The sequence below is a fragment of the Acanthaster planci genome, linkage group LG03, assembly GCF_054643075.1.
Source record: "Acanthaster planci isolate LZ-2023a linkage group LG03, COTS_SCS, whole genome shotgun sequence".
Classification (NCBI taxonomy): Eukaryota; Metazoa; Echinodermata; class Asteroidea; order Valvatida; family Acanthasteridae; genus Acanthaster; species Acanthaster planci.
Window position 1 is genome coordinate 12,880,195 of NC_141779.1, and position 26,753 is coordinate 12,906,947.

The 26,753-nt window shown below is 43.6% G+C and overlaps 1 protein-coding gene across 4 annotated transcripts in view; it reads left to right on the top strand.

The window, feature by feature from the left end:
- cuedc2 (CUE domain containing 2) overlaps positions 1 to 26,753 on the top strand; it is an 80,561-nt gene that overhangs the window by 4,819 nt on the left and 48,989 nt on the right. For 3 of the 4 annotated variants that reach the window (XM_087134551.1, XM_087134552.1, XM_087134554.1), the window contains exons 2-9: positions 1,420 to 1,510; positions 1,650 to 1,784; positions 2,021 to 2,085; positions 12,724 to 12,899; positions 13,916 to 14,119; positions 15,581 to 15,772; positions 16,685 to 16,807; positions 17,265 to 18,326. In XM_087134551.1, coding sequence (XP_086990677.1) covers positions 1,425 to 1,510; positions 1,650 to 1,784; positions 2,021 to 2,085; positions 12,724 to 12,899; positions 13,916 to 14,119; positions 15,581 to 15,772; positions 16,685 to 16,807; positions 17,265 to 17,411 — 1,128 coding nt within the window. In that variant the 5' untranslated portion in view covers positions 1,420 to 1,424 and the 3' untranslated portion in view covers positions 17,412 to 18,326. The remainder of the gene's footprint in view (positions 1 to 1,419; positions 1,511 to 1,649; positions 1,785 to 2,020; positions 2,086 to 12,723; positions 12,900 to 13,915; positions 14,120 to 15,580; positions 15,773 to 16,684; positions 16,808 to 17,264; positions 18,327 to 26,753) is intronic. The other variant, XM_087134553.1, reaches the window with a different exon arrangement.

The following is a 26,753-nucleotide window of genomic DNA, read 5'->3' on the forward strand; positions in this document are numbered from 1 at the left end:
CTGAGAGTTTACTAGGCTTCATGCATGAATTTGTAAAACATGCTTGAGAATATTCACACTCAGAATCTAGATGTACACGTACATGTATAGTGTATTTTGGAACAAATTTTCACTTTACAAGTTTCTCGCAAGTATCATTATGAAAATTTTAAAACAAACATACAAAAGTGATTGACTTTTTGACATCTTCCATGTGAACAAGGAAGTTGGTCCACCACTGCTTTGCTGAATGTGGCAGCCTCAGCATGTAGCCTTCACTTTGTGGCAGATCCTTCCTTGGGCCTTGTACATATACACATGTATCTACGGTATTTTCTCAAGACTTGGTTCCACTCAAAATGACGTACTAATCAGGAACACTCCGAAAATTAAATACACATGTAATTAGCCATATTGTGCAGCAATAGCAACAAGGCAGACGTGTCCAAGACAAATCATGCATGTCTGTTCAGTCTGTTGGAAAGTTTACTTGATGTGCTTTTTCAAATTGAACTGAAATTAAGACATTAAGCTTTTAAAAGCAATACATGTACATATTACACATAATACTTCTCGGGCTTTATGTCCTCGTTACATGTGTATCTGGACAAGAATGACCTCTTCTGCCAAAAGTCTGTTGCAATCCTTCCTAGCATAATGTATTTTTGTGATTGCTTGGTCGTCTTAAGACCATGCAATTTTTCATACTTGTGCGCATCTGAGTTCTAGCTTATAATGTATTTAAAGAACTCTACAGGGCTTAACTTTACTCTCAGGGCAAGTCATTACATGTACCTTTAGGCAAAGAAGTTCCTCAGAGTGATTAGCAATCATCTCTTCGCTATACTGCACTGGCTGAGGCTCCCAAGGAGACAAAAACTCACATATACAATGTACAGTACTTCTTATCAATACTAGGAGCTGATGGGCTCACCGAGGGGGGTATTTGCTGATTGAAATGTACAAAACCTGGAAAAATTACCAATCAGTCGAAAGAGAAATTTCAAGAGAAACATATTCTCTTAAAAGTGTTGATTTAAATAAGTGATCTACCTGTACATAAATCAAGGTGATTTAAATCGGCCAAACGTGGAATACTGTTTTGGGAATATATGAATTCAATATGATAATGTGGCGTGAAACCAGATTAATGTTTGACATGGTGATATTTAAAGTCCCATAAAACACTCGCTGTGCATGTTCCGTTGCAGTGTTCAGCAGATACATGTGATCACAGTAAATGTGCAAATCTTAATGTGCATGTGCAATGAAACTGTATTTGTTTTCTATCATATTAAAGAACAGAATATAATTGTTAGGTCCTGCACAATGTCATTAAGGTGTAGTTGTCACTGTGTTTTATTCATTGTCGGCAATGGCATGCTAAGCAGAATCGCGAGTCAAGGCCCATTGGATTTCTTTTGTGTTTTGATCTCACAGATTACATGTCATTGAGGATGGAAAGAAAAGGCATTGTAACATCAGCACTAGACACCTTTTTGAAGATACATCTACCGCAATCCTCAATTGGGTAAGACTTTCGCAAGGAAGAGAGATTCACACTGCACAGTTTTGACAAATTGATGAAACAGTATTGCTTGTAATTTCTTCTCCCTCCTTAAAATGGTGGGCATTGCTCACTCTGATTTGTCTGTTGCCCCTGTCGATAGTGCAATTGATGATGACATAGTTCTCAACTACCTGGTGGGTGTTCTCAAAGAGGTTGGGAACGAAGATGAATTTGATGTGGAAGACTTTGCTGAGATGATGGAGGCCTATATCCCTAGCTTCAGAGACATCGGGAGGTGAGTGCTGGCATTCAGGACATGAGAGATTAAATTACAAATGTGAGATCTGAAAGCCATTTTGTTGGACGTTAAGTACCTGACTACGCAACACTCAAGTAGAAATGCAGGAAGGGGTAATTCGTGTATCTAAAATCTTGCATGTGTGGAACCAACCATTCTACAGCACTCTGTGCTTTCCTTTGAAGGTCAGAACTGTTTTACAGATTCTTGAATTTTGTTTTCCTATTGAAAAGTGATGCAATTTATGAGTGGATCTTTCAGCTGTCTGCAGAGGTCTTGTTGACGGCTTGCACAGAAGGTAAGATGAAGGGTCTTATAATTGTGCAGCGACTACATGTAAGTGAAAAATATGGAGCCAATTGTTCACTTTGTCATAAAAGCACCAAATTTGGCACAGGTATACATGTAGAGTAACAACAGTTTTAGATATTGAGGCATTTGAAATTTTAATTGGGGGGGTGGCAGCCATTTTTCAAAATGGCCGCCAATCACCGATGGTTGCATCTGATATGATACAGTAAATTTGGCTGAGATTGTCAAGTTTATTTCTCCAGTTGAAGAAATGATGCCTACAGACTTCCCTGACTGTTTATTTCGTCCCCAACTACCTAAGTGACTAAACGACTGCCAATTCTTAGCCAAAATGGCGGCCAATCTTCCATACATCTGTTCATTTATACAGACTTCATTAAGACACCCATTTTGTGCTGAGAATTTTAAGATTCTTGCATTGTTTTTAAAAAATCATGTTACTTAACTTAAATAATGTCCCAGGCTGTTTTTCTCTCTAAAAGCTAGAACTAACACAAGACTGTTGGTTCTTAGAAGAGAATCAGGCTACAGTTTAATGAACGGTGTATACATGTATACACCACATGTATACAATGCATATAACCATAATATCTGTACACATGGTACATGTCGGCTCCATAAGACCAGACACTGAGTGGCCTGAGTCAACACTCGGGCCACTCAGTGTCTGATGACCAGACACTGAGTGAACACATTGTTCTAAAAATAGTGGTGTGAGAAACAGCCAGTACACCTACATGTACATGTAAGCAGAAACTAATGACAGGAAGTGGCACACACACATGCATAGGTATGCATATGCATGTGCATGCCACTTAGTTGCACAGCATATTGCAGAACAGTCTGTAGCCTACATGCTGGTGTCAGCACACATGCATGTTTTTTGCAGCCAGTCTAATGGTCGGCTTCTCTTTGTAACAGGATATTTCATGCAGCTATATTCCAACAACTGCATCGGTAAGATAGATTTAGGTGTAATTCAAGGCATGTGGTGTATATATATTTTTTGGGAAACGGGGGTGGAATTAAATCAGACGGGGGGAGATGAAATCAAGAGAGGACTTTAATAATGAAGGTACACAAATGGTTTGCTTAAAGGGATGATTGAAACATGATGCTTTCTTATGTATTATGAGGTAATCTGAGAATTAAACTTTGAATTTATCATTCTTATGCCATTTAACTGGTTCCATAACATTTAAAGCAAAGCAGGATCGAGTGTGTGACACCCAAATCTCCACGTTCTGCTACCGGTACTTTAAATACATTTACATATATAGGTAGAGGCATGGTAAAATATTAGTTAGTGGGTGCTGATGCCTTTTCAGATGAGAGGTGATCAAGGCTAAACCATGTCTAAACAGTTCCAGTTCATTCAGACATGCCAAGGGCGGCCTTCACAGTTGTCTGAAATAGACTGTTATATGTCAAGAAGACAACCCAGAGCATCTGAACTGTCCGGCACAATCAAAGACAGTGGAAAAGGATGCAGAACACTGGCCCAGCAAACTTGATAAAGTTTAATGAATTGGGGAAGCTACCAAGAACAATACAGCTACACAGAATAGACAAAGGAGATGGCATTGAAGCAGTTATGGTTACTGAGCCAAATGGCGCCACACATGCATGCTGCGCTACAACACAACAATGCTACGGAGAGCAGAGAAGTGACCAGCTTCTCAATTACCCTCTGAAGATGCTGATGTTCCAGGCAAACATACCAGGGCAGGGTCTTCAAGTTCTGAGAAACTGATCTCAACTGATGCCACGTTTTTTTGTGGAGAATCAAGCAAAGACATGCTTCACGTAGCTACGACTTTTCAGCTGGATCAGTGTGTACGAGATAAAGCAGAACTTGTTGAAGATATCCACCTCTTGGCAAAGCTCAAAACAGGTGGTGACATACATGTATTCGCTCAGGAGGCAAAGTATTGTAACGTCTCTCTTGGGGTAGGGAGTCGTTATCATAAAGAATGAGAGTCATTGGACTGACTTATCAGTGTCCATCATGGACACTGAACAGAAACACTGAGTTCGATAGATTGCGGTGATTGAGCTTATATCAGTTGTCTCCAAGGCTACGCATAAACACTTGAGTAAGGTGGGAAGATTGTGCCTGCACTACCTCTTTTATCTTGAGTTCAAGACTGTTCTCCATGTCGTCCAAATGCTTGTTCAGCCGGCCAATCGCTTGAGTGAGAGTGTCCGAAGACAGGGTCTCCGACGTCAGGGTCTGGGCACTTGGGTGTGATGGTGTGGAAGCATCGTCAGGGGAGGGGCTTGCAGGTGTCACTTTGCTTGGGGGAAGGACTGCATCGGAAGACTCTGGATTATCGGGGGCATCGTTGAGGGGGCTTGGGGGCTGTGCTGTCTCGTCCTGCAACGGCATACCAGGGCTACGGTAGGGATCAGGAGTCGTAGGTCTTGAGTCTGCTGGGATCATCAGAGAGAGGATTAGCGATGGGAAGTCTGACCGTTGTTGGTGGTGTCCCATCCATTGCTCACGTAGGCTTGAAACCATTTCGTCCGGCGTAACAAGCCCCTGGTAGGAATGGGCATGTCGGTGGTGCCAGCGCTTTTGATTATACTTGAGTAGTAGAGGAAGTTTGGCATAACCCCGTTTACAAACTCCGCAGACAAACTGTCTGGTGTACCAGGGCATATGCTGCATTTGAAAATGCCGATGCAAGGATTCGGCATTGGTAAAACTGATGATGCAGATAGAGCATTCCATGGTAATAGGATATGTTGGTTGGATGACCAGAAAGAAAATGATGATGTTCTCAGTAAGACATGCGTGCACAATTGCTGACCATCTTTTCCGGCTGAAAGGTCATTGGTTGAGAATGACCACAGGTCAATGACTGGTCGTGCAGACTGATTTACACCCAGGAAAGAAATCGGAAATGGAAGGAGCAACAGGTGGCTTGAGAGAAAAACATTAAATTTTGTGTTTGGTAGTGGCCAAGGATAACTAGTCCTGCTCTGTTTCTAAGTGTTCAACCTGTAGAATACAAGGTTAAGAGTATTGCAAGGGTAAAAGGGTTGTCAACCTATAGTAGTCGATCGAACGCGAATGTCTGTGTATAAGGGGGGTGCTTAGAAAAATCTTGCAGTCAAGCTGGCCTCCGTCTTGTCCGGTTACTTTTCATCTCAGGGAAGATCGAAGTTAGTGATTTTGAGGGCGCTGCTGTCGGTTCAGACGAAACATGGGCTGATGAGTGAGAGTCGGTGTTCTTGGCGCGATATAGTTGCTTGGCATGGGTGGAAAGAGTGCTCCTCCCAAGCAGGGTCTTACAAAGGTCCAGCATCCATTAAGGTACTTCAGTACTTAAATACTGTTCAAGCCGGTCATGGTGAAGAATTTTTGTTTTTCATCGCTGATTGTACCGGATCTCAAATAGAAGATCACTTAATGTTCGGAGGATGATGCAGAGGCTAAGCCATTTCGCGGGTTTTAACTTGGAAGATAACCCAAGGGTTTTTGTGCTATCTCTCATGTAAACCAAGTCACCAACTTGATACATGTAGGTTCTTTGGGAAACATGGGGATCGTGGTCTTTCTTTTGCCGCTCCGCAGATTTACCAAGATGTTTGCGATCAAAGGGGGTGAGCGCTTTCCATTCGTTTACGTAATTACGTAACATACTCTCATTCATCTTGCGGTTGGTCTTCTGTGACAGGGCCACTGAGTACAATGGCAATTGGTAGGTGAGTTTGTCGACCTAACATGAGCATGTTAGGTGAATATACTGTCACTTCATGCTGACAACTTCTGTACGCAGAAGTTAAGAGAGGCAGGTGAATGTCCCAATTGCATTGGTCATTGTCGACGTATGCTGCGATCATGTCGACCAGAACTTGATTGAATCGCTCTGCCTGTCCATTTGTAGATGAGTGATATGGAGAAGTTCGCATTTTGTGGATTTCTAACAGTTTACACACTTATTGCATGAGATGAGACTCGTAAGTTTGACCTTGATCGGAGTGCATGTCAAGGGGCGGGCCAAAACGGAAGATACATGTATATTCGTAGACGATTTTATGAGCTACTGTGTCTACCTTTTGGTGGGGGAATCAGGTAGGCTTCCATCCATTTTGTGAACTGATCACCGACTAAAAGGATGTGTTGATTCACGTTGTCACCTATGGGGAAAGGACCAAGGATGTCTGTCACAAGTCTGTCCATTGGTGCACTGACTCGATAATCCTCAAGATGTGCTCGTGGGGTTGTGTGCGGCCTTTTTTGGGCGCCACATTTTGCGCACTTCCAGATACAGTCAAGAACTGTTTCCTTCAGTCTGTACCAGTAGAACTGGCGTTTGATTTTCTGAGTTGTTTTTTTGACACCAAGATGATGCAGTGGTGACAGCATCACGTGTAGCTCTAAGAACAGCAGTTCACAGTTCTCATGGCATGACAAGCTGTAGGTAAGACTGGGTTTTGTCTGAAGTCACCCATCGTTTGAAAATGATGCCATCCCTAAGCACAAGTTGTTGCCACAACAACCACAGGTTCCTTGTGGTTGGGCTTTCTCGTGCTATCTGGTCTCTGCTGGGCCTCTTGGCTGATTTCGCTATCAATTCCGTGATGGGCCTCAGGTCTTGATCTGATTGTTGTAACTCAGCTACTTCCTCGCTGGTGTAGCCACTGACCCAAGATGTGGCTCGTCCGGCGGTGGGACCGGCAGGGGTGTTGGAAGGGGCACGATCACTGGTTACCTTACCATCTCGGTCGTCTAGCTGTCCAGTTGGATTTGAGTGTTCTGCAAGTTGCTGCCCGGTACTTGAACCGGCATCGGCATCCTTATGGGGAATGCAGGGTGCGTTGCAGTTCACCTCTTTTCCATCTGGGTCAGAGGATAGTGTGGGAAACTCAGTTCTTTCGTGGGGCTGTACTACCCGAATGGCGGTGGGGACTCTGGATTTCCCGGAGTTTCTTCAGTAGGTGTGGCTGTGTGCGAAAAGCGACTGTTGAACTGTCCATTGTCAATGTCGCCAGTAGACTCACTGCATGAGCGCCAAGTAAGTTTACCTAGGCTGCACATAGGCACAAGTAGGAGCATTACTATGGTTGCCATCAGTGCGAGGACTGTCCGTATGGATATTGGCATGGCCTGTAGGTTGACGTCATTGCTTGAGGGTGATGGTGTGGTGAAGTTCTCTGTAGGAAAAGAACTTCAGCTGAGGTAGCGTTAACACGCCTGGTCGAAAGGGGAATCACATCATCTACTTTGGCGAAGTCAGACCACAACTCACTTTTGGTTTTTCACTTCTCGCAACCGCCGTAGGGGAGATCAGCAAGTAAAGTCTTTCCCTCGTAACACGGGCAATCGTCTGGATCACATGGCACCCTGGAGAGGGCATCAGCATTGCCGTGTTTTCTCCCAGGTTGATGCTCGATCTTGAAGTCGAACTGTGACAGGATCTGGAGCCATCTAGCCATCTGATCAACAGGCTCATGGAAGGACATAATCCACTGAAGAGCACTGTGGTCAGTTCTGATGAGAAACTGTCTTCCCAGTAGGTAATGTTGGAAATGCTGGAGGAAAGTGACGATGGTGAGAAGTGCTCACCTCGTTGTGCAGTAGCGTCGCTGCGTCTTTGTCATCAAACGACTGGCATATGCCATTGGCTGTTGTTCCTTCCCCCCCCCCGATCACACCACTGAAGTTGAGATAAAGTCGCACCAATGCCTGTATCTGAAGCATCGGTGTCAATAATGAATAAACCATCATCATTGGGATACGACAGGATTTGTCGCCGGTGAGTGCAGCTTTCAATCGCTCAAAAGCCGCTTGACAGGCAGAAGTCCACTTAAATGTCTGTCCGACCTCTAACAGACGATGTAAGGGGCTGGCTATCGTGGCGAATTTGGGGATAAACCTGCGGTAGTAGGAGCATATTCCGAGAAAAGAGCGTTCATCGGTGATGTTCTTGGGAAGGGGCTAGTTGTGCACAGCAGAAACTTTACTAGGGTCTGGTTTGACACCATCTTGTGTGATGAGATGACCAAGAAATAAAACCTCTGTCTGGAAAAGTTCACATTTACTCGGTTTCAGCTTCAGTCCAGCTGTCCCTAGACAGTGCAAGACTTCATCGAGATGTCCGATATGCTCGGAAAACGTTGATGACAGGATGATGATATTGTCTAGATATTTGAGGAGTGTTCGCCATTGCAGCCCTTTGAGAATGAGCTCCATACAGTGTTCAAAGGTACTGGGTGCGTTGCAAAGTCCGAAGGGCATGGTAATATATTCGTACAGTCCACTCCGGGTGACGAATGCGGTTTTGGGACGGTCTTCCTTCTTCACCTCAATCTGCCAGTAGCCCGACTGCAGATTGAGGGTGCTGAATATTTTCGCTCCGCTGAGGCAATCTAGACAGTCAACAACTCGGGGGAGGGGGTATGCATCACGACGCGTGACGTCATTCAGCTTTCTGTAGTTGACACAAGGGTGAGTTGTGCCATTTTTTCCGTACAAAAACCATTGGTGATGCCCAGGGGGATGTCGATTCTTGTATAACACCCACCTTTAATTGGCTCTCAAGAACTTTTTCCTCCTCGCCCTGAAACGCCTTGGGAGGACGACGAGGAGGCTGTCTAATGGGGCGTGTGTCGCCAGTGTCAATAGTGTGCGGCACTATCAACGTTTTTCCCAAATCCTGGCAAAAGTGTTCTCATGTTTTGGCAAAAGTTCACGCAATGTTTTCTGTTGGTGTGAGGACAGGTTCTCACAACTCCTCTCGTACCGATCTTACAAACTCTCTGACCACTTGTCAGAAGTTTGAGGGGGGTCGGGGTGGCGGGGCTGACTGGGTTGCATGTGTATGACATATGGCGAGCATGTTCTCTGCACACGCGCATGACACGATAAAGATGATTGGTTTCAAAGTTTTCTTGCTCGGCAACATTTCAACCGCATCAACTCCAGGCAGGTAGCCGATGGTTGTACCAGCTTGAAATTCAGTGTTCTCGGGTGAAAGGTTTATAAGTCTGTAAGTATTATGGTTACCGCTGCTCCTGTGTCGACTAATAGTTCGCTTGGTGTTCCGCATATCTGCACTTTTAAAAATGCAGACATGCCCTGAATTTGCTGTCTTCTTAATTGGATCGTGTTCTGTTCATTGGGACAGACCGATGTCAGGCCGGATGGCACGGTCCTTGTTAGTTTTCCAGCTGTGTGACAACTACCTCCTTTAAAGAAGCCGCTGTTTCAGGGCACTTGTTCACAAAGTGGCCGGGCTCGCCACACTTAAAACAAGTGACGTCATCAGCTTTCTGCTGTTTGGCTTCAGCAGTTTTCTGTTTGCTGGCTTCGACAGGCTTGGCAGGTTTCTGGCTGTTAACCGGCTTGTTTTTGATCAGTTTGACGATTCCATTCAGTCGTCGGTCGAGGTTGTCGTGGAACTGTTGAAACTGCTTTGTGGTGACAAACTCACTGCCAGTCTCCGGAGCTGCTTGCACAGTGTTCAAACGATGTGACTCTCCAGAGCTCGTAGTGTCACGGAGACTCAGGAAATTTTCGACTGCCGTTGTAGCATCCTTGAGGGACTTGGGATTCGTCATGCCGACGGAAACTGCCATCTGCTGATCAGAGAAGCCTTTCAGAAAATGGTGAAGAGCAATGTTCTCCCTTGTAACTGGATCTGTTGTCAGGTAGCCATGGAGGACGAGACGGCGAACGTCGGCAACAAACTCCATCAGCTTCTCCTTGGGCTGGTGTTTCCTAGCTTCAAGCTGAGCTATGTAGTAGTTTGGCAACTGGCGTTCGCCAAACCGCTTGCCAAGCTCCTTCGTCAAGGTGTCGAAGGACTTGATGGCTTCAGGATCAAGTTGCTCGAAAACATACTCGGCTGCCTTTCCTCACAGACTGCTCACAAGCTGGAACAGCTTTTCTTCATTCCAGCTGCAAGCCTTAGCGAGACCCATCAGTGGATGGACTAAGCCTGCCCATGACTTCGTGCAGTCGAATTCTCCTTGACGAGGGAGAGGAACATCCAGCTTATGACTCGACTGTGTTCGGGGTGAATGGGACTCGGGTTGCTCAGCAGCTGTAGATTTGACTGCGATGTCTGGCGTAGATATTACTGCCTGTGAATCTTGCGAGGATTTTGCTGAAACACTGGCATTAGTCTGGTCAGCCTTGAGTGAGCTTGATGCAGCGTTTGCGCTGAGTTGTTTCAGCTCTTTCTCTGCCTCCACTGAATGAATCTTCAAGAGTTCGAGTTCTTGTTTGATTTTTTGAGCTTCTGAACTTTCTGCTTGAAGGCCAGGAAACGACATGTCACTGTCATCATCCCCATACAGAGACTGCAATCTGCGAGACTTTCGGCGTTGTTTGCCAGGCATGATGGCGATTGGTTTTCAATGGCTGAAAACAGAGTTCAAGGTTGAGGATATGCGCTCAGTGGAGGGATGTGGAGTGACTTAATTAATGAAAAGTCATGCTAAAGTTCAATGGTGTGTATAAGTTCATATCCCTCCGCTTGCCGCCAGTGTAACATCTCTTTTGGGGTAGGGAGTCGTTATCATAAAGACTGAGACTCATTGGACTGACTTATACACACAGTACTGTTTTATTCCGAAGAATTATTTACATCTTCTCCATATTTACAATGAGCAACTGCTACTAGTAAGGCTGGATATTATTCAAGTACTGCTCGTCCAAATCTGAGCCATTTATTCGGGAGTGAAAGGAAGGTGGTTCATATCGGAGCTATACACTCACGAACGGTCAGGGAGTTGTTTCTCCAAAGCTGCCCGCTCGGGAATGATCGATGCTGACTGCTGGAGCTGGTCACTTTATATAGACTTTTGGGTCTGCGTCTTAGCCAATGGGAGCACTGGATGGGGGCGGTTATGAATAATTCATACCTATAAAAGTCTACGGAAGAAAAGTCTATGGGGATTTGTACACACTTGGTCTTTGCTGACTTCGTTTCTGTAGTAGTTTGGGAGTGGGAGGGTGAAAGGCTGTTCGTGGGTGAGCTACAGGGGACTTGGTCAATGAGGGAAAGGAAAGGGTGAGCCTTTCTCGGTACATTGGTTTGTGTACTACACTTAGTGTCTGGATGGCTAGGAAATCTACACGTAATTCTTACGGGGTAAAACTGAGGGTGAGCGGAAGTAATTGACCTCGCTGTGCCGTAACTGGACACAGGCTTTTGGTGTGTGGTTTGGCGGGACACTTACGGTATGAGTTGGGGGTCTGTGTGGGTCGAATGTACGGGCTATGTGTGCGACTGAAAGTAGGATCGACTTCGAGGAAGATTTGGGGGAAAATGACTAAGTTGGAAGTGTGCTTCGGAGTTGCGGTTCAAGGGCATGTTGCAGCATCACACGTGGAATGCAATCCGTACAGTCTACATGTAGATGGTCATTGCGCGCTGGCTGTGGGGTAAGTGGTGTGTGTAGTAGCGTGTACACTATAATCTACTTGCATAAAGGGAAACAGTTTGTGGAAGCATAACAGTATCATAAGAAATGTTTAGTGTCGAGCTGAAGGTGTAAAAAGGGCAAGGGATTCTGAACACAAGAATGACCATGAATGGGTGATGTCAAAAGTTGCACTGGCTGAGCTTGTCTTGTTCATGGAGGAAACTCGACTTGAAAATGTACTGCTCCCATTTCTTCTGATCTTGCAAATCTGTACTCGTCAAGACAGGAACACTTTGGAATAATCCTTGAATAGCGAGTGAACTCCACAAGGCTGAAGGAACGTCCATTAGCTCAGCTGCCTTGTCTACATGCTCTTACAGAATATGTAGGACAATCAAAGAAGTTGAATTTCCCAGAAGCAAAAGCAGACTAATTGCTTGTTTAGTCCACTGTCTTCTTCAGTAACAACATACATGTACATTATAAATGTATTTTGGATGCACATTTCTTCTTTTGACTGTCCCAAGTGCAATTTATAGGGTAAAGAAACACACCCAACATATGTAAAATCATGGATACTATTTTTTAAACCGCCACTTATTTCTTAATGACTGTTTTGCACGCAAAATGTGTGAGCGTACTGCCTCCTGTTGAGATCTGTACAGCTGAGAGACACATACATGTATAGCATAGGAGCAAATCCCAAATGGCGGCCATATTGAAACAATGGCTACCGCACACAACATGGATAAAATCGTGAGTACTATTTTTTCAACCTCCACATAATTCTCCGTGATCGTTTTGCATAAAAAATGTTCAATCCTACCGCTTCCAGGCGAGATTTGTACGGCTGAGAGACACATACAGCATACATACATGTACATGTACCGGTAGGAGCAAATCCAAAATGGTGGCCATTTTGAAAATTGGCTGCCACGCACCATTGGGGTAAAATCGTGAATGCCTCAGTATCTTAATTCTGAAAGAATACCTAAAGCTACATGTACATGTATATGTCTGCCAAATTCGGAGCTTTTATGACAGAACGAACAATACTTTTCCTATGCCGCTGTATTATAATGTTCTGACTTCATGTATTTCTGAGGTTTGAGCTTAACAATTCGCATATTTACTGTATGAGTATTGGTGCGCTACTGTAATTATTACTGATGTCATACAAACTAAAACCTCTCCAGTTTGTTGAAGCAATTATGATTACACATATGATACCTGCCTTTATCAGGAACTCCACCAACATCACCGTCATCAGTAGAAGAGTTCATGACAACAAAAGAAGCACTGATACCCCCCGAGGAAGATATTGAGCTTCCCTACTCTTTGCCGTCAGAGGCCTCCAGTAAACAGGGGGAGGGCAGTAGCAGTGATGTAAACAAGAGAGGGAAAAAGAGAGAGACCTGGGTAGGTACAGTGTATGGATTTGTTACCTTCATGTAGTTCGTTGAATTCCTTCATTTTTGTGGATATTTTTATTGCTGATCTGCTTAACTGTTTTGAACCAGAGGGCATTTACATGACCTGGACAACGGATGGCTGACAGCATTGGTGGGCATTTACTTGTGTGTTAACTCACCAATTCCCGATTTGTTTGATACATGTACATGTGCATGTGTGCACATACAGAATCTGAGAAGTCTGTGGAGGCAGACCACGTGTTGAACTTAAACTTGACTGCTGTGCATAGCCTGTTTTAGCAAATGTTGCTCCGTGGCAGCACCCCAGAGTGTTGTCAAATTTGATGTTGGGGTAAGAAATACAGTGAGGCAGGAGGCCTAGTGGTGGAGGTTTGTTGCCAAAGAACATTAGGATCAGATGTTTGAATCCAGTTGCTGGTTACATGTTGTGACACCATGGGCAAGTCACTTTACTCCTACTTGCCTCTCTCCACCCAGGACTTAACCGGCTACTGTGAGAGCAAAGAGGGTTATTGTGTTTTTATTTGCCCTTTTGGGCCTGCAATGGCAGCGTCAAGCTGTATACTGCCCAGGGAGCTGAGATGGTTAAAGTTTTATCAATTTTTCAGATGAGCGTCTGAATAAATTGGTGATGTTATTGTTTGTCAGTGAGTGTAGTGTTGGCTGTATATCAAGAGTTGGCTGCTACGTGTATTTTTACATATGTATGTAGGCAAAAGCTGTAATATACACCTTTTGATAGTCACTTACATGTACATGTACAGTGTATATGCATGTGTATTATAGTGAAACTGTGTTATTTTAAGGAACTTGAAGTATTACATGTACATGTACATTGTAATGATAATTTCTGAAAAATTCGTCAAGCAAGGCAAGTCATTGGCTATTAAAGTAGGGAGATAGAATCTTGTAAAAAGATACATACATGATCACTTTCATTGATATTGTAGGCTTTTTTGTTAGATACAATTGTAGTGAGAAGGACTCTCTTTTTTCCCCTAGAAGTCAGCAACTGCCATGCCACCATCCAGAAACATGGACGACAAGATCAAGTTGTTGGCCGACATGTTTCCAGATGCATGCAAGATGAGAGTGAAGCGATGTTTATCGGACGTGAGTGGTGACGTGGAGCAGGCTGTGCAGGTCTTGCTTCACCAGGAGAGACCCAAGACGAGGGGTGGATCTCGTACAACTGCCAATAAAATTGTGAGTTCAGTTGCTCATGTGCTTTCAAAGCAATTCAAATGCAGTTCATGTAAAGTATTATGTACTCAACAGGTGTCAAAGTGCTCCCCATGTACATGTATACTGTATTACTTCTGTTCATAGGCCATGATTCACAATGCTAAACGTGCCATTCAATGAATGAAATTGATGTTGACATTTCTGAATTCAGTTTATGTCATTTTGAATACATAGGATGTACATGTACATGTATATAATCCTGATTTTGAGGTTTTTGTCGTTTTGGCTTATGATTGGTTATTAACCCCTTCGTGGTGGGACGCTGGTAGAGCCGCAAAAATTAAGATCCTCAGCCCGCTTTTCAGCTATTATTCCCGGCCCATGCTTGAGCGAACACAGTGAAAGAAGGCAGACCCTGGCTCTTGGATAGATAGTGATTGGCTTTTGTTTGTTGCCCCGAAATGGAAAGACCGAATTTGCATCATAATCACCAGCTTCACAATAGTCCCCACTTTGAAAAGAGGCAACGGGATTGTGGAAGCGTGAGTAGAGCTTCATGCCACCGAACAGTCAGCATTGTCACCGTGTAATTCAAAATGTGCAGAGCACGCAGGGCCACAAACCGAGAATTAGTGGATTTGCAGGTGGCCTTCGTGACCAAGCGAGGCTGGGATTCTTGGAGTCGGCTTTCGGGAAGAAATTCCCATTGTCAAGGGGTTCATGGACAAGGGCATTTTTAGAAAACATGTAAAAATTGATTTGAAAGATGTTTCCTGCCTTGCTGCAGCTAACTTTCCAAATCCTGCCAAATGCCACGAAAACTGACCCATATATATACATGTATTTGTTCAGTGTTTGTTCTCATAATTTTCACTACTTTGAGACCCTTTCCCCCCAGAAAGTGTTACATGTACATGTATTTGTCTCCCTCAGAGCATGTGCAGTGGTCAGGTTTAAGTTCAACACAGTTGGTCTCCGCAGACGTTCCTATGTTCTGTGTGAACAAAATGAATTTGGATTCTTCATGAAAATTTCTATTTACATGTAAACACATCCACCACTTAAGGTGCAGAAAACGGTGGGCATTTTAACCCTAACCCTCTAGGGACCATTGAAATCCTACATAACCTTGTTCGGTTCAGCATGGTTAGGGTTAATGTACCAGTGGCCCCTTTGAATAGAGGTGGCTGTCATGCTGACTATGCTTGCCTGATCAATTTTGCAAAATAGCTAAAGATGAAAGACAACTGAATGAATGCAAGCAACCGTTAAAAAAATAACACACACCGAGATTCAGGATGTATTCAAATAACATTTTCTTGCATGTTTTACTCTGTTGGTTAACTCAAGAAGTTGGTTTTTATGATATGACCAATATATGCGGGAGACATCTCAACAGGATACTTTTGAGATGCTTAGTAGGGCCACCGAGCATCTCAAAAGTCTTCCGTTGGTGATGGCAGTTGATCTTTGAACTGGCAGGGCAAGCAAGAATCCATGACTTCAGACTGTGAAGAGACCATCCAGCAGCTAAGGGAGATGTTCCCCAGCTCCACTGAGCTACAGGCCAGGCAGTGTCTGTCCATCGCCAAAGGGGACCTGGAGCAAGCCTCACAGGTCTTGCTCAACCTACAGGAGTCTGGCAAACTCGAGGACCAAAGCAGTATAACCCCAGTGAGTTACAACTTCACAGTGTGAGAAGTGTGAAAGGATTACCTTTACTGTACATGTTTGTGGTTCTGTTGATAATGCTGCAATTTTGGAATAAAAAACAAAATAAAGCAGACAAAAAGGAAAAAAGCTGCATGGCAATAATGGAGGCATTAATCAGGAAGACTAGGTTTTGTATAGACATGCCTTGAACAAAACAGGACAAAATGAAACAATCGGACGGGACAAACAACGAACAATACAAGATCAACATTGGGGATCAACATATTCACCCGTATGACGTGTAACCTGCTACTGTGCTTTGCCGGCCGTTGGGGATGCCTACAATAAACCTTTTGCAAGTTAAATTTGAAAAAAATCTAATACACAGGGTTCTTTAAGTTCAAGTGAACATACCAATTTGAATTCTCACTAAAGACACTTGCTATACCTCGTGAATCCAGGTGTTTGCTTAGTAATACGTAATAGATGCCTTGGACCAATACACTTTTTTATGGATGTGCACGGCACAAAGGAACCAGTCCATTCCAGAGATGATGGCTACTTGGCAAAAGCTTGCCCTAAATCACATGGTACAGCAACAGTGTCTTTAGTCTGGGGAATTCAAATTGTTTTATTTACAGTGTATGTGCAATCAGATAACTCACTGTATCTGATAGTACTCAAGTTTAACTCGCAAAAGGCTTATTTCAATTGATGTGAGTAAAACTATATTGATTGTGGCATCCCATGTAGTCACAAAAATGGGACTTGCAACATTTGGTTGTGAAAGTGGGGACTGTATATATAGATCAAGAATATGCATGATTGATTGATGAAGTGCCACAGTATGAACTTCTCAGGATGCAGTGCGATTCTTCCCAATTAGCCTTCTGTTGTTCCTGTTTCATTCACTTTATTTTTCTACTGTTGCAGGTGGTAGTCCAGAAGTCATGTGTGAGAAATGAGACAAATTTAAAGGAATCTGTGTTGGAGAAATATGGATACGTTGACACAGACGAGGATAGCAAGAATCATAGGCCCATGGAACCCAAAAAGGTTTGGACATTCAGTTTCCTTCTGAAATTCCTACTAAGCTCCATATGCTGGATGGTTGTCTATTCATCCACAGGTTCTTCTGAAGAGAGTTACTTGTTCTCAACCTTTTTATATTCTGTAGAGTTTCCAGCAATAGAGACTCCCAACTCTGCAATTTCGATTTTTCCCACAGTTTCGCTCCAAAAACCCTTTCAGGGTTTCTTATTTTTAAGAGTTTCTAATTTCCTAAAACTTTCTGTTTTTGGTAAAAGAACACACCTGAAATAAAAAAAACTTTTGGGGGCTTTTCTCAGCCTAAACACGTTTTACTTCATACATATGCACACTGCAATTCCTAGCTTGATAATCAGGCATAGCAGACTATCACCATTTTGTTACAACAGGTGCTGTACCTTGTCTGTGGAAAATTGAAGAAATTTCCTTTGAATTACACATCTCGCCCCTTATTACATTCCAGGAGAAAAAGAAGATGGTGCGCTACATTAACAGCCAGACGGTGACAACAAAAGGAGAGAGGTTCATTGAGACCAAAAAACCAGAATCGGACGAGATGAAGAAGACGTACTGCAACTTAAAACCGGCAAGGAAGTATCATTTCCACTGAAAAATATTCAATTTAATGTATTCTAGAAACGAAATTTTTGTGATACTTTAGAGAAAAGTGCAGAGCAAAGTTAAGCGCTGCTTCAGAAACGTTCATTTTCTGTCATCAGTTATATCTCTGCACTTAATAGACAGCCATTTGCAAAAGTTTAAGACCACCTTGAATTTTATGGGTATTTCTGTCACTGGGCATGTAGTCAAATGTAGTCAAATAGCTGTTCAACCAAATACTAGAGTTACACATTAAAAATAAGCATAAGTTGTCATAACTGATTAAAGTTTGGTTTTTCTTCAGGTTAATGCATTTTGTATGTTTGGTCCTAAACCTTGGCAAATGACTATATTTGAAAGTGACCAGTGACCCTGTGCAATCTTGTACAAGAAGTACAAGTGATTTTTTGCAGTTTTTCGTGTGTTTTCTCCCAGAAACTTGTCTGAAATCATTACGCGTGCAGTAGTGAGGCCCCTACTGTGTTTTTCGCTGAGATGGAACGGATTGTAAAAGTTATGTATTAAGATTAATATCAGTAATATGTTCACATGCAAGACGTTTGTGGTTGCGTCAGAGTTGAATTCAATCGTAAACCCAAGACTGTTTCATAAACGGAAGAAATGCAGAGATTGTCAAACGACAGCGCTCACGTTAATCTTTCACGTGGAGGTGTCACAGACAGTCCCGACCAAGGCAAACGACTTCTGATTCAATCTGTGAATACAATGTTAGAGCTGGTTCGACAGTACCTGTGTTCTGTTTGCATATGTACATGTACTATGTACATGCGGTAACGACATTTCTGGTTGATAGCTAAACAGGTTGCTGTCGGAGAAACGCCCACACAGAAAATGTGAAAACCGTCAGCATGGCTGATTCCTAAACGACTCTTGGGCCGGACACCAAGCCACTTCTAAAGACTTGGTTTGTTGGCTTTTATGGTTGTCCTTTTAATAAATTTGGAGGTCTGTAGACAAAGAGACTAAAAATTCGTTTTCTCAAATGAAGTCAAAGGACTAGTCTTGCCATTACAGAAAGCATCTCAGACCTCGCTGAAAAAGGTCGCCCAAGCCACACCCTCTGCACCCACTGCATGTCCCCCGTTAAAGGCTGCATAGAACTAAGACTCATCCTAGTTTTTTTATTGTGAATTTAGTGTACAATAGAGTTTCACGTTTACACGCAACCTCGCTATTTTCTCTATGTAAAAATGGCAGAGACTACCAAAACCCGACACAGGACTGGAAGTTCTATCAATAGATCAAGCCACGTTCCAGGCAAATCCCCCAGTTCCTCCAAGCCTGATTGGCCCTCCAAGCATGTCATTTCCAACGTGTTGACTGAGTCTACCCTGCTGTGTAACGAGTTGAAATTCCCAGGCCGAGCCTGCAAACGGCACCTAACAGGGCTTCTCACCGGCAGGTTCCGCACACCTTCGGTAGCATACGTGAGCACATGTCCGCAGCGGAGTCCAACGTCCAGGTGTGTGTGGAACAGTGGGGCCCGGCACTCGATGCAGCACAGTCATCTGAACGTCCGGCCACCCCCGCTCGGTCACAGAGGCCCGGGGCACCACCACCGCCTCAAGTCGGCTGCACATTTTCAGCCGCATGGACGACAATCTTTTTATTGCAGCAGTGTTGTAGTCGAGACCTTTATGTCCGAGACCAAGACCAAGGTATTCGAGACCGAGACCAAGACCGAGACCAGCTCTTTCAAGACCGAGACCAGAACTTCGAGACCAAGATGACCTAGACCTTGCACAACATATACAATATATAGGCCTACATGTAGTTCATTAATGGTAAACGTGGTGGGCAATTGGCATTAAACAGCAAAATTAAGTGCAAATTTTACATGTAAAGCACACAACATATTCAATATTCCATGAAAGAGTTTTATTTGAACTCTGGGAAAAAACAGCAGTTATTTTGACCATGAAAGCATGGACTGCCGATGCTATAGAATTTTGTATAGAGTATACGGCATAATCGTACATTAAACATGTACATGTACAGAGTTTTTGTGTTCCATATGTACATGCACAGCAAAATTAATGTGGGCGGGCCATATTCAAATGTTTAAACAGGCAAAACGTGGGGTTTGAGTTGCTCGGACTATGCCAAAAGGTGTGTGTGAGTTCAGTTTATGAGTTATACTCTGTAATGATCAATGGACAGGTTAGAAGGGTCACACAACATAGTGGGCAGTTCTCTATTAAAAGTACATGTACATGTATATAAAAATCATGATTTTACCAATCCAAGTTTCCTCACTGATGTGTAAACATTCTACCGTAAGAATACTTTCCTGACACTTTGTTTGGAACAAGAGTGAAGAAAAACACAAGACGACCACAATTTAAGTTTCTAACAAAGAATTGTACTATCCAGATAGTACCTGACTCACCAACTGTGTAAAAGGGTCATTAAGATGAATGCACTCTCCTCTATTTGAAGCATGACACATTTTGATTACACTTAAGAAACATGAGGATTTCCAGCATTTTAGCTGAAATTCGGGCTCTGTGGGGGCGCATTATGATTCCACCTGTGCTAAACACACGCTCTACTAGAGCACTTGAAGCTGGTACTGACAAAAGCGACAGTGCAAGGTTGCTCAGTGAGGGATACTTGCTGTGATGCTGCTGCCAAAATTTAAGAGGACTGTCTTCAATGTCAGTTTCCTGGACTTGTTGCAAGTACCGGAGCAGTTGCATTCTACATGTTGTAGGATCGCCACTCTTGTTCCTGTTGCGCAGTTTCTTGTACTTTGCCAAGAGTCGTGGAATTTTGGCAGGTACTATACATTCGTCTTCACTGCTTGCTGCCGACGGGTACGTGATTTTGCCGCGGCCGAGCGTGAATTGTTGACGCACATTGTCTGCATTTCTGTCATGGTCTCGGCAGGTCTCGGGTGGGAGACCTGAGACCTCGGCATCCGAGACCAAGACCGAGACCAGTCCTCCCGAGACCAACCCTCTCGAGACCGAGACTCTTGTAGGCCGAGACCAAGACCGAGACCTCAAAAAAAGGTCTCGAGACGGTCTCGAGACCTCCAACACTGTATTGCAGAGACAGGTTAGACGCAGCAGCTTCAACTTCGTTCTCATCCAAGTGCTTGGTCTTACTCTTCAAACGACTGTAGCCCGTCAGCACTACGAGCATCCAGATTTTTCAGCATTGTTTCCCAAGAACTACATCGTTTTCTCGTTTTCTCCAGCAGATGCCTTCACCCTTTGCAAATAGCCCACGATGTAACTGTCTCTCCGAATCGTGGAACCATTTCTCGGCATCGTTCTGCCGCATGCCATACTATGCTACCCGTCCCAGCAGTAGGCCTACCCCCGCACAGGACTTCAGCGCTGTGTTCGCACCCGTTCACGGCCTCGCTCCCACTCGTTGGATCATGGTCGAATCGACATCCGTTCCCCCCGTTGACACTTAGGGGTAGGTGGTTGGAGCCCTTTCTCCTGTCATTTATATGCTGATCGAGATGGCCTCCTTTTTCCTTAGCTGGCTAATCTATCACTTACAGTGATGACAGAAGTACATGTAGGTAAATTTCAATCATGCCAGCTTCTTTTTCGCACTCTTTTTGGTGAGTTCCACCAATGGAACTGCTAGTGTAGCATAGTGTGGTACAAATTTCCTGTAGTACCCTGATAGGCCCAGAAATGCTCTGACCTGTGTTTTGGTCACAGGCCTGGGAAAATTTACCAATCCTATCTTATTTGTCAGTGGCTGTATGACACCACCACCAATGATATGACCCAAAGATACAACCTTTGGATAAGCCATTTTACATTTGAGTGGTTTAGCTGTTAAGCCTGCTTCTGCTAATCTGCACAACACTTCTCTTAAATGGAACATATGCTCCTCCCATGTGCGACTGTAAACACTGATGTCATCGATGTATGCCTTGGCATATCCTTGGCAACCAGCAAGAACGGTATCCATCAATCTTTGAAATGTACTGCTACTGTTCTGCATACCAAAGGGCAACACATTGTAACAAAATTGAACGAAAGGTGTCACAAAGGATGATTTCTCTTTCGTTTTTTCATCCAATGGAACCTGATAGAAGGCCTTTGTCAAGTCGATAGTGGATATGAATTTTGCACCCGCTACATCCTACAGAATTTCATCAATTCTAGGCATCTCATACATTGTACGTGTCAAAATCCGTAACTTTGTTCAGCGGCCTGAAATCTGTGACAACTCGAATCTGCTTATCAGTTTTTCGTGGAGCAATAATTGGTGATGCGTAAGAACTAGAAATTGGTTCAATTATTCCCATATCTAGCATACTCTGAAGTTCATTTTGAACTTTATCTTTGAGTGCTTACGGAGTATGATACACTCTGTGTCTTCTCGGTTGTGGCCCTTGTGGTTTGATTTCACTTTTTACTAAATATGTTCTCCCTGGAACATCTGAGAATACACTACTGTACGACTTAAGTAAAGATAACACTTCTTCTCTTTGGGTAGGTGTCAATGAGTCAGCAATAGACACATCTTGCCATGTCTGGGTTTGATAGTAACTCAACCCTATATCCATACTTCCGTCTATGTCATCCTTTTGCTCAATTACATCATTGTTGTCATGAACAGAGAAAGAGTCAATCTCAGCAATAATACGGTGGCATTCTGCCATTCGTTTCTCATGATCTTTATCATACCACAGCTTCATCACGGATGATTCGTTCTGACTTGCGTTTGTTAGGCAGTTTGACTTCGTAATTTGTCTCATTAACTCTCCTCAAAATCACGAATGGACCCTGCCATTTGCTCTCAAGCTTGGATTTTCCCATCGGTAGGAACAATAGCGCTTTATCCCTTGGTTCTAATATCCTTGGGGAAGCATTTTTGTCTAGTATTCCTTCATTTTACTCCGACTTTTTTTACATTTTCTGTAGCTTTAGCCATCAACTTGTTCATCTTGTGCTTGATATCTATCATGGACTGAACTACATGTACATGTATGTCTAGGGATGGGTCATCATCTGTTGTCCACTGCTCTGTAATCAAAGTCAGTGGACCCCTCACTTTTCTCCCATATAACAACTCAAATGGGGAGTACCCAGTAGCCTTACTAGGTACTTCTCTGTATGCAAACAGAAATGGGGGATGTATTCATCCCATCTTTTCATTTGTTTGTCATCTAGGGTTTTGATCATGTTCTTTAACGTGCCATGAAAGCGTTCAGTCAAACTATTGGTTTGTGGATGGTATGGTGTTGTAGGGATTTGTTGTATCCCTAGACTCTTGCACATATTTTTCATGATCTGAGACATGAAGTTTGTACCTTGGTCATGCACAATTTCCTTTGGCAATCCCACTCTTGAAAATACTTGGATCAGGGCATTTGCTACCGTGTCAGCCCGAATATTTGGTAAAGGGATAGCCTCGGGATATAATGTCGCATAATCAGAAATTGTCAACAGGTTACTATTCCTTTTTATGGATCTTGGGAAAGGACCTACAATGTCAATTCCTATCCTCTTGAATAGAGTCTGAATGATGGCAGATTGCACAGTGGGTGTTTACGAGGACTTTTTGTCTTATCAGTGAATTGGCAAACTTGACAGCTGCGACAGTAGTCGGCAACTTGTTTGAATATACCTGGCCAGTAAAAATGTGAGAGTACCCTATCTTTGGTTTTGGATACCCCCAAATGGCCTGCTAGAATAGCATCATGTGCCAGCTGAAGTACTTCTAGCCTACACTTTTGCGGAAGCACTATCTGATGCACAATATCACTTGGATAAGATTTCCTCTCCCATTTGCGCATGATCAATCCATCCCTATCATAAAAGCACACCCCATGTTTTTCCACCTCACTCATAGGAACTAGCCTGTCCCTAATGCCTTGCAAACTCTCATCACTGTGTTGCAAGTTGATTAAGGCTGTTCTGCCAAACTGGAGAGTTTCTTAAGGTTTCGTCATCTGTGTACTCAACTGTTGATGTGTTTATATTGCCATTCAAGGTTTTACTCTTACTATTTGCACTTGAAGACGATCTATGCTTACCCAGTTTATCTACCTGTACATCACCAACATCATTACCATCTGTACTGTGTACTTCACCAGCGATCTGTTGTACTTCAATATCACTGGACATTAATTCATATTCTCCTGCCACTTAATCTTCTAACTCTGTCTGAGCCTGTGCTCTGGTCAAAACACGCATTTCTTTAGCTAGGATTTCTCCACAACTTTCATCGAGATCATGTCCTAACAAGACATCTCTCTCCAGCCCGCCAAGAGCTGCAACTACTACTTTTCCTGAAACTATGGAACATTTCAGGTCTACTAAGGCTAAAGGTGCAGTCACTTGTCCTCCTACTCCACGGAGTGTGACATGCCTACCTGGCATATAACACTTGGCTGGTACTAACGTCGCCTTAACTGCTGTTTGTGTGCAAGCCAAATCTCGCAATATTCGGACCTGCTCGCCTTCCACAGTACCGTCAAGCATACACTTTTGAATTTGAATTTCCACGGGGTCATTTACCGCTGTTCGAACCCCTGGAACTACACGTACTTCATATCTGTATTCGCCCCTTTAGTCAGTGACTTGTTTTGGCGAAACTTAAGGTTTTCTGTTCTGGATGCTGTTTCCTCTACTTGCGTCAGACTACTACTACTACTACCCTGATTGGCTTGCGACCTTAAAGGGCAAAAGGGACTTATATGTCCATATTCATGACAGTGATAGCACTGCCTCTCACTAAGTGGAATATACTTGGATCCCGCACAACCATTACTCCCTTGCATATAACCTCTTTTGTTTTTGTGGGTACTGGGTCCATCAGTATCAGTACCACCAACTTTTATGCCATCTACTGAAGTCATTCCTGATTGCTCACTGGAATTTTACTTCTTACTACTTCCAAAGTCACTCTTGTGACCAGAATAGTGATTTCTAGATCGCCACATACTTTTTGACAAATCGGCTTTATGCGAGTGTTCTGAACCCCCCCTGTTAGCTACATAGGCATCTGCCATGCCTGATAATTCCTTGCAAGTTTTAGGGTTTTTATCCCTAAGATAGAGTCTAAGGTCATAAGGCAGTTTGTTGAGTGCCTGTTCCATGACCATTAAATCAATAATATCTAATGGGTTTGAACCATCGATCTCAGCGAACTTCAACCAATTTGTGAATTGATGGGAAAGTTCATTGACCCAGTCGCGAACAGTTTCCATGCCCTATCATGCACGCTGACGGAAATTTGTGCGATATGTTTTGGCTTTGATCTCATATCTATCGAAAATAGCTTTCTTAAGGACATGATAATCAACTGCTTCATCTGCAGGTAATGCCGCATATGCCTCTCTAGCTTTCCCTGTTAATTCGGGTACCAACCTCGCCGACCACTGTGCATCAGGCCAGCCATTCATGTGGGCAAGGTTCTCAAATGCCTTGAGATAAACATCAATGTCGTCAGAGTCTCTCAATTTTGGGACCCTAATCTTGTCAGAGCTACAATGTCCCTGGAACCCAGGTGTGCCAATGTTTGGTGGCATTTGAGCTTGTGCATGTGCCAATTCCATTTGCTTCGTTTGAATACTGAGACTGTATATGAAGATATTCCAGCCACATTTCTGGTGGGAGACCATCTGGAATACCAGCTGGTGTAATTCCACTCAATACAATCTGATCATTTTCAACTGGGCTGTACTACTTGGCCTTGAACTCGCCCCAGGTTGTTGTTGATCACTGGGAATTTCACTTTGATTAGTTTCCATGGTATGTGCCTTGGTGGACGAACGAAGCTGGGGCATGCTGAAGATCATGAACTGTACTACTAAGATTTATGAAACAACTTTGATAGAAGCAACTACACTTAACTTCTTACGCAATGTTAGATTACTTACACATGTCACATGTATCTCAAAATTTCAAGACTTGTTCTCATATATTCAATACATCATACTCACCATACCCAAATACATCAGAACTCAGTGGTCAACTTCAGCATGCTCGGCTGCCATCCGTCCTCCTCAGCACTCCATCTTTAGATTCTGCGGGATCACAATTTTTGTCATCTGTGCTGGCAGACATGCCTTCTTCGTCTCCGTCTTCAACCACAGCTCCCCCGTCAGACGGCTCACTCCCTGGCTTGGCGTCCACTAATGGAACAACTCTGGCATCATCAGTAGCATCCGTGCTGTACGCTTCACCATCACCATCTCAACCATCACAGACATCAGGCTGAGTACGGTGCTCAAAGTTTATAGCAGAAGACTGCAAAAAACTCGTTCACCACACAGTGCTATGAATGTGTCCATTTCTCAGTCTTGTCTTAGCTCAGACAACCGGTTGAGCATTTCTTCAGTGGTGGCTGTGATTATCTGACTGACTCTTTACCGCTGCCACAATGTAATGTAGTTTCATCTTCTTTACGACGAAACCGTTGTACTTCTGACGAACTCACACGATCAAGCATTTCTGCTAATCTACATGTATACTTATTTATTTCTACAGTAGTGCTAGCAGATGTGATACATAGCAAGTCAAAATCTCGAAGACCCTCTTCCCCACTCTCTCCTCCTTTTTATAACCCATCTTATTCCCATCCAATTTCTAAGAAAATATCTGTGCACTTCCAGAAGGTTAGTGTGGTCAGTCCAGGAGGTTAGTGTGGTCAGCCCCGACCACTTCCAGTCCCTTAGATTTCATTTTTACGACCTTCTCATGAGCCCAGTTTGCTCCTTAATTGATCACGACCTTCCCCTACATACTTGTGGTTCCTTACTCAGAATTGCTTCATGACAGTCCGATACACTACATGTACATGCATGTACAGTCTCAAGACTACTTCAGGTTTGGAAGATTATTTAATGTTCTCCAGCTGCAATAATTCTAATTCCACAGAAGCTGTTGTCATTAGTCACCTTTGCCCTTTAGAGCTTCAGTCTATATGGACTCACATACTCAAATTTAACTGGCAGCACTGTGTTTTCCTACTCTGTGGTGTCACATTTTGGTTTGATTTGGACCCTCCGGTTCAAGGCTTCGGGCAGGGTTCCTGTGTTCATTCGGTGACTTGACATGTGGAGACCATTCGTAGTATATTTGGTTGCACCTTTTTCAGTGTGTTCCATGCACAATCTTTAGGTGCCTTCCATACAATTGTTGCAACCCCACGGTTTTGACCTGGTTCCCCGATCTGACCAGAGATTTTAAACTCTCTTCTCGTAAGGCTCAGGAGACTTGCTGGGGGCGGGGTTTCTGAAGGAGCACTGGTTACTGCAGAACTAGTGGTCACTATGGGGGTACTGGTTGCTGCTGAACTCGTAGTCACTGTGGGGGCACTGGTTGCTGCTGAACTCGTCGTCACTGTG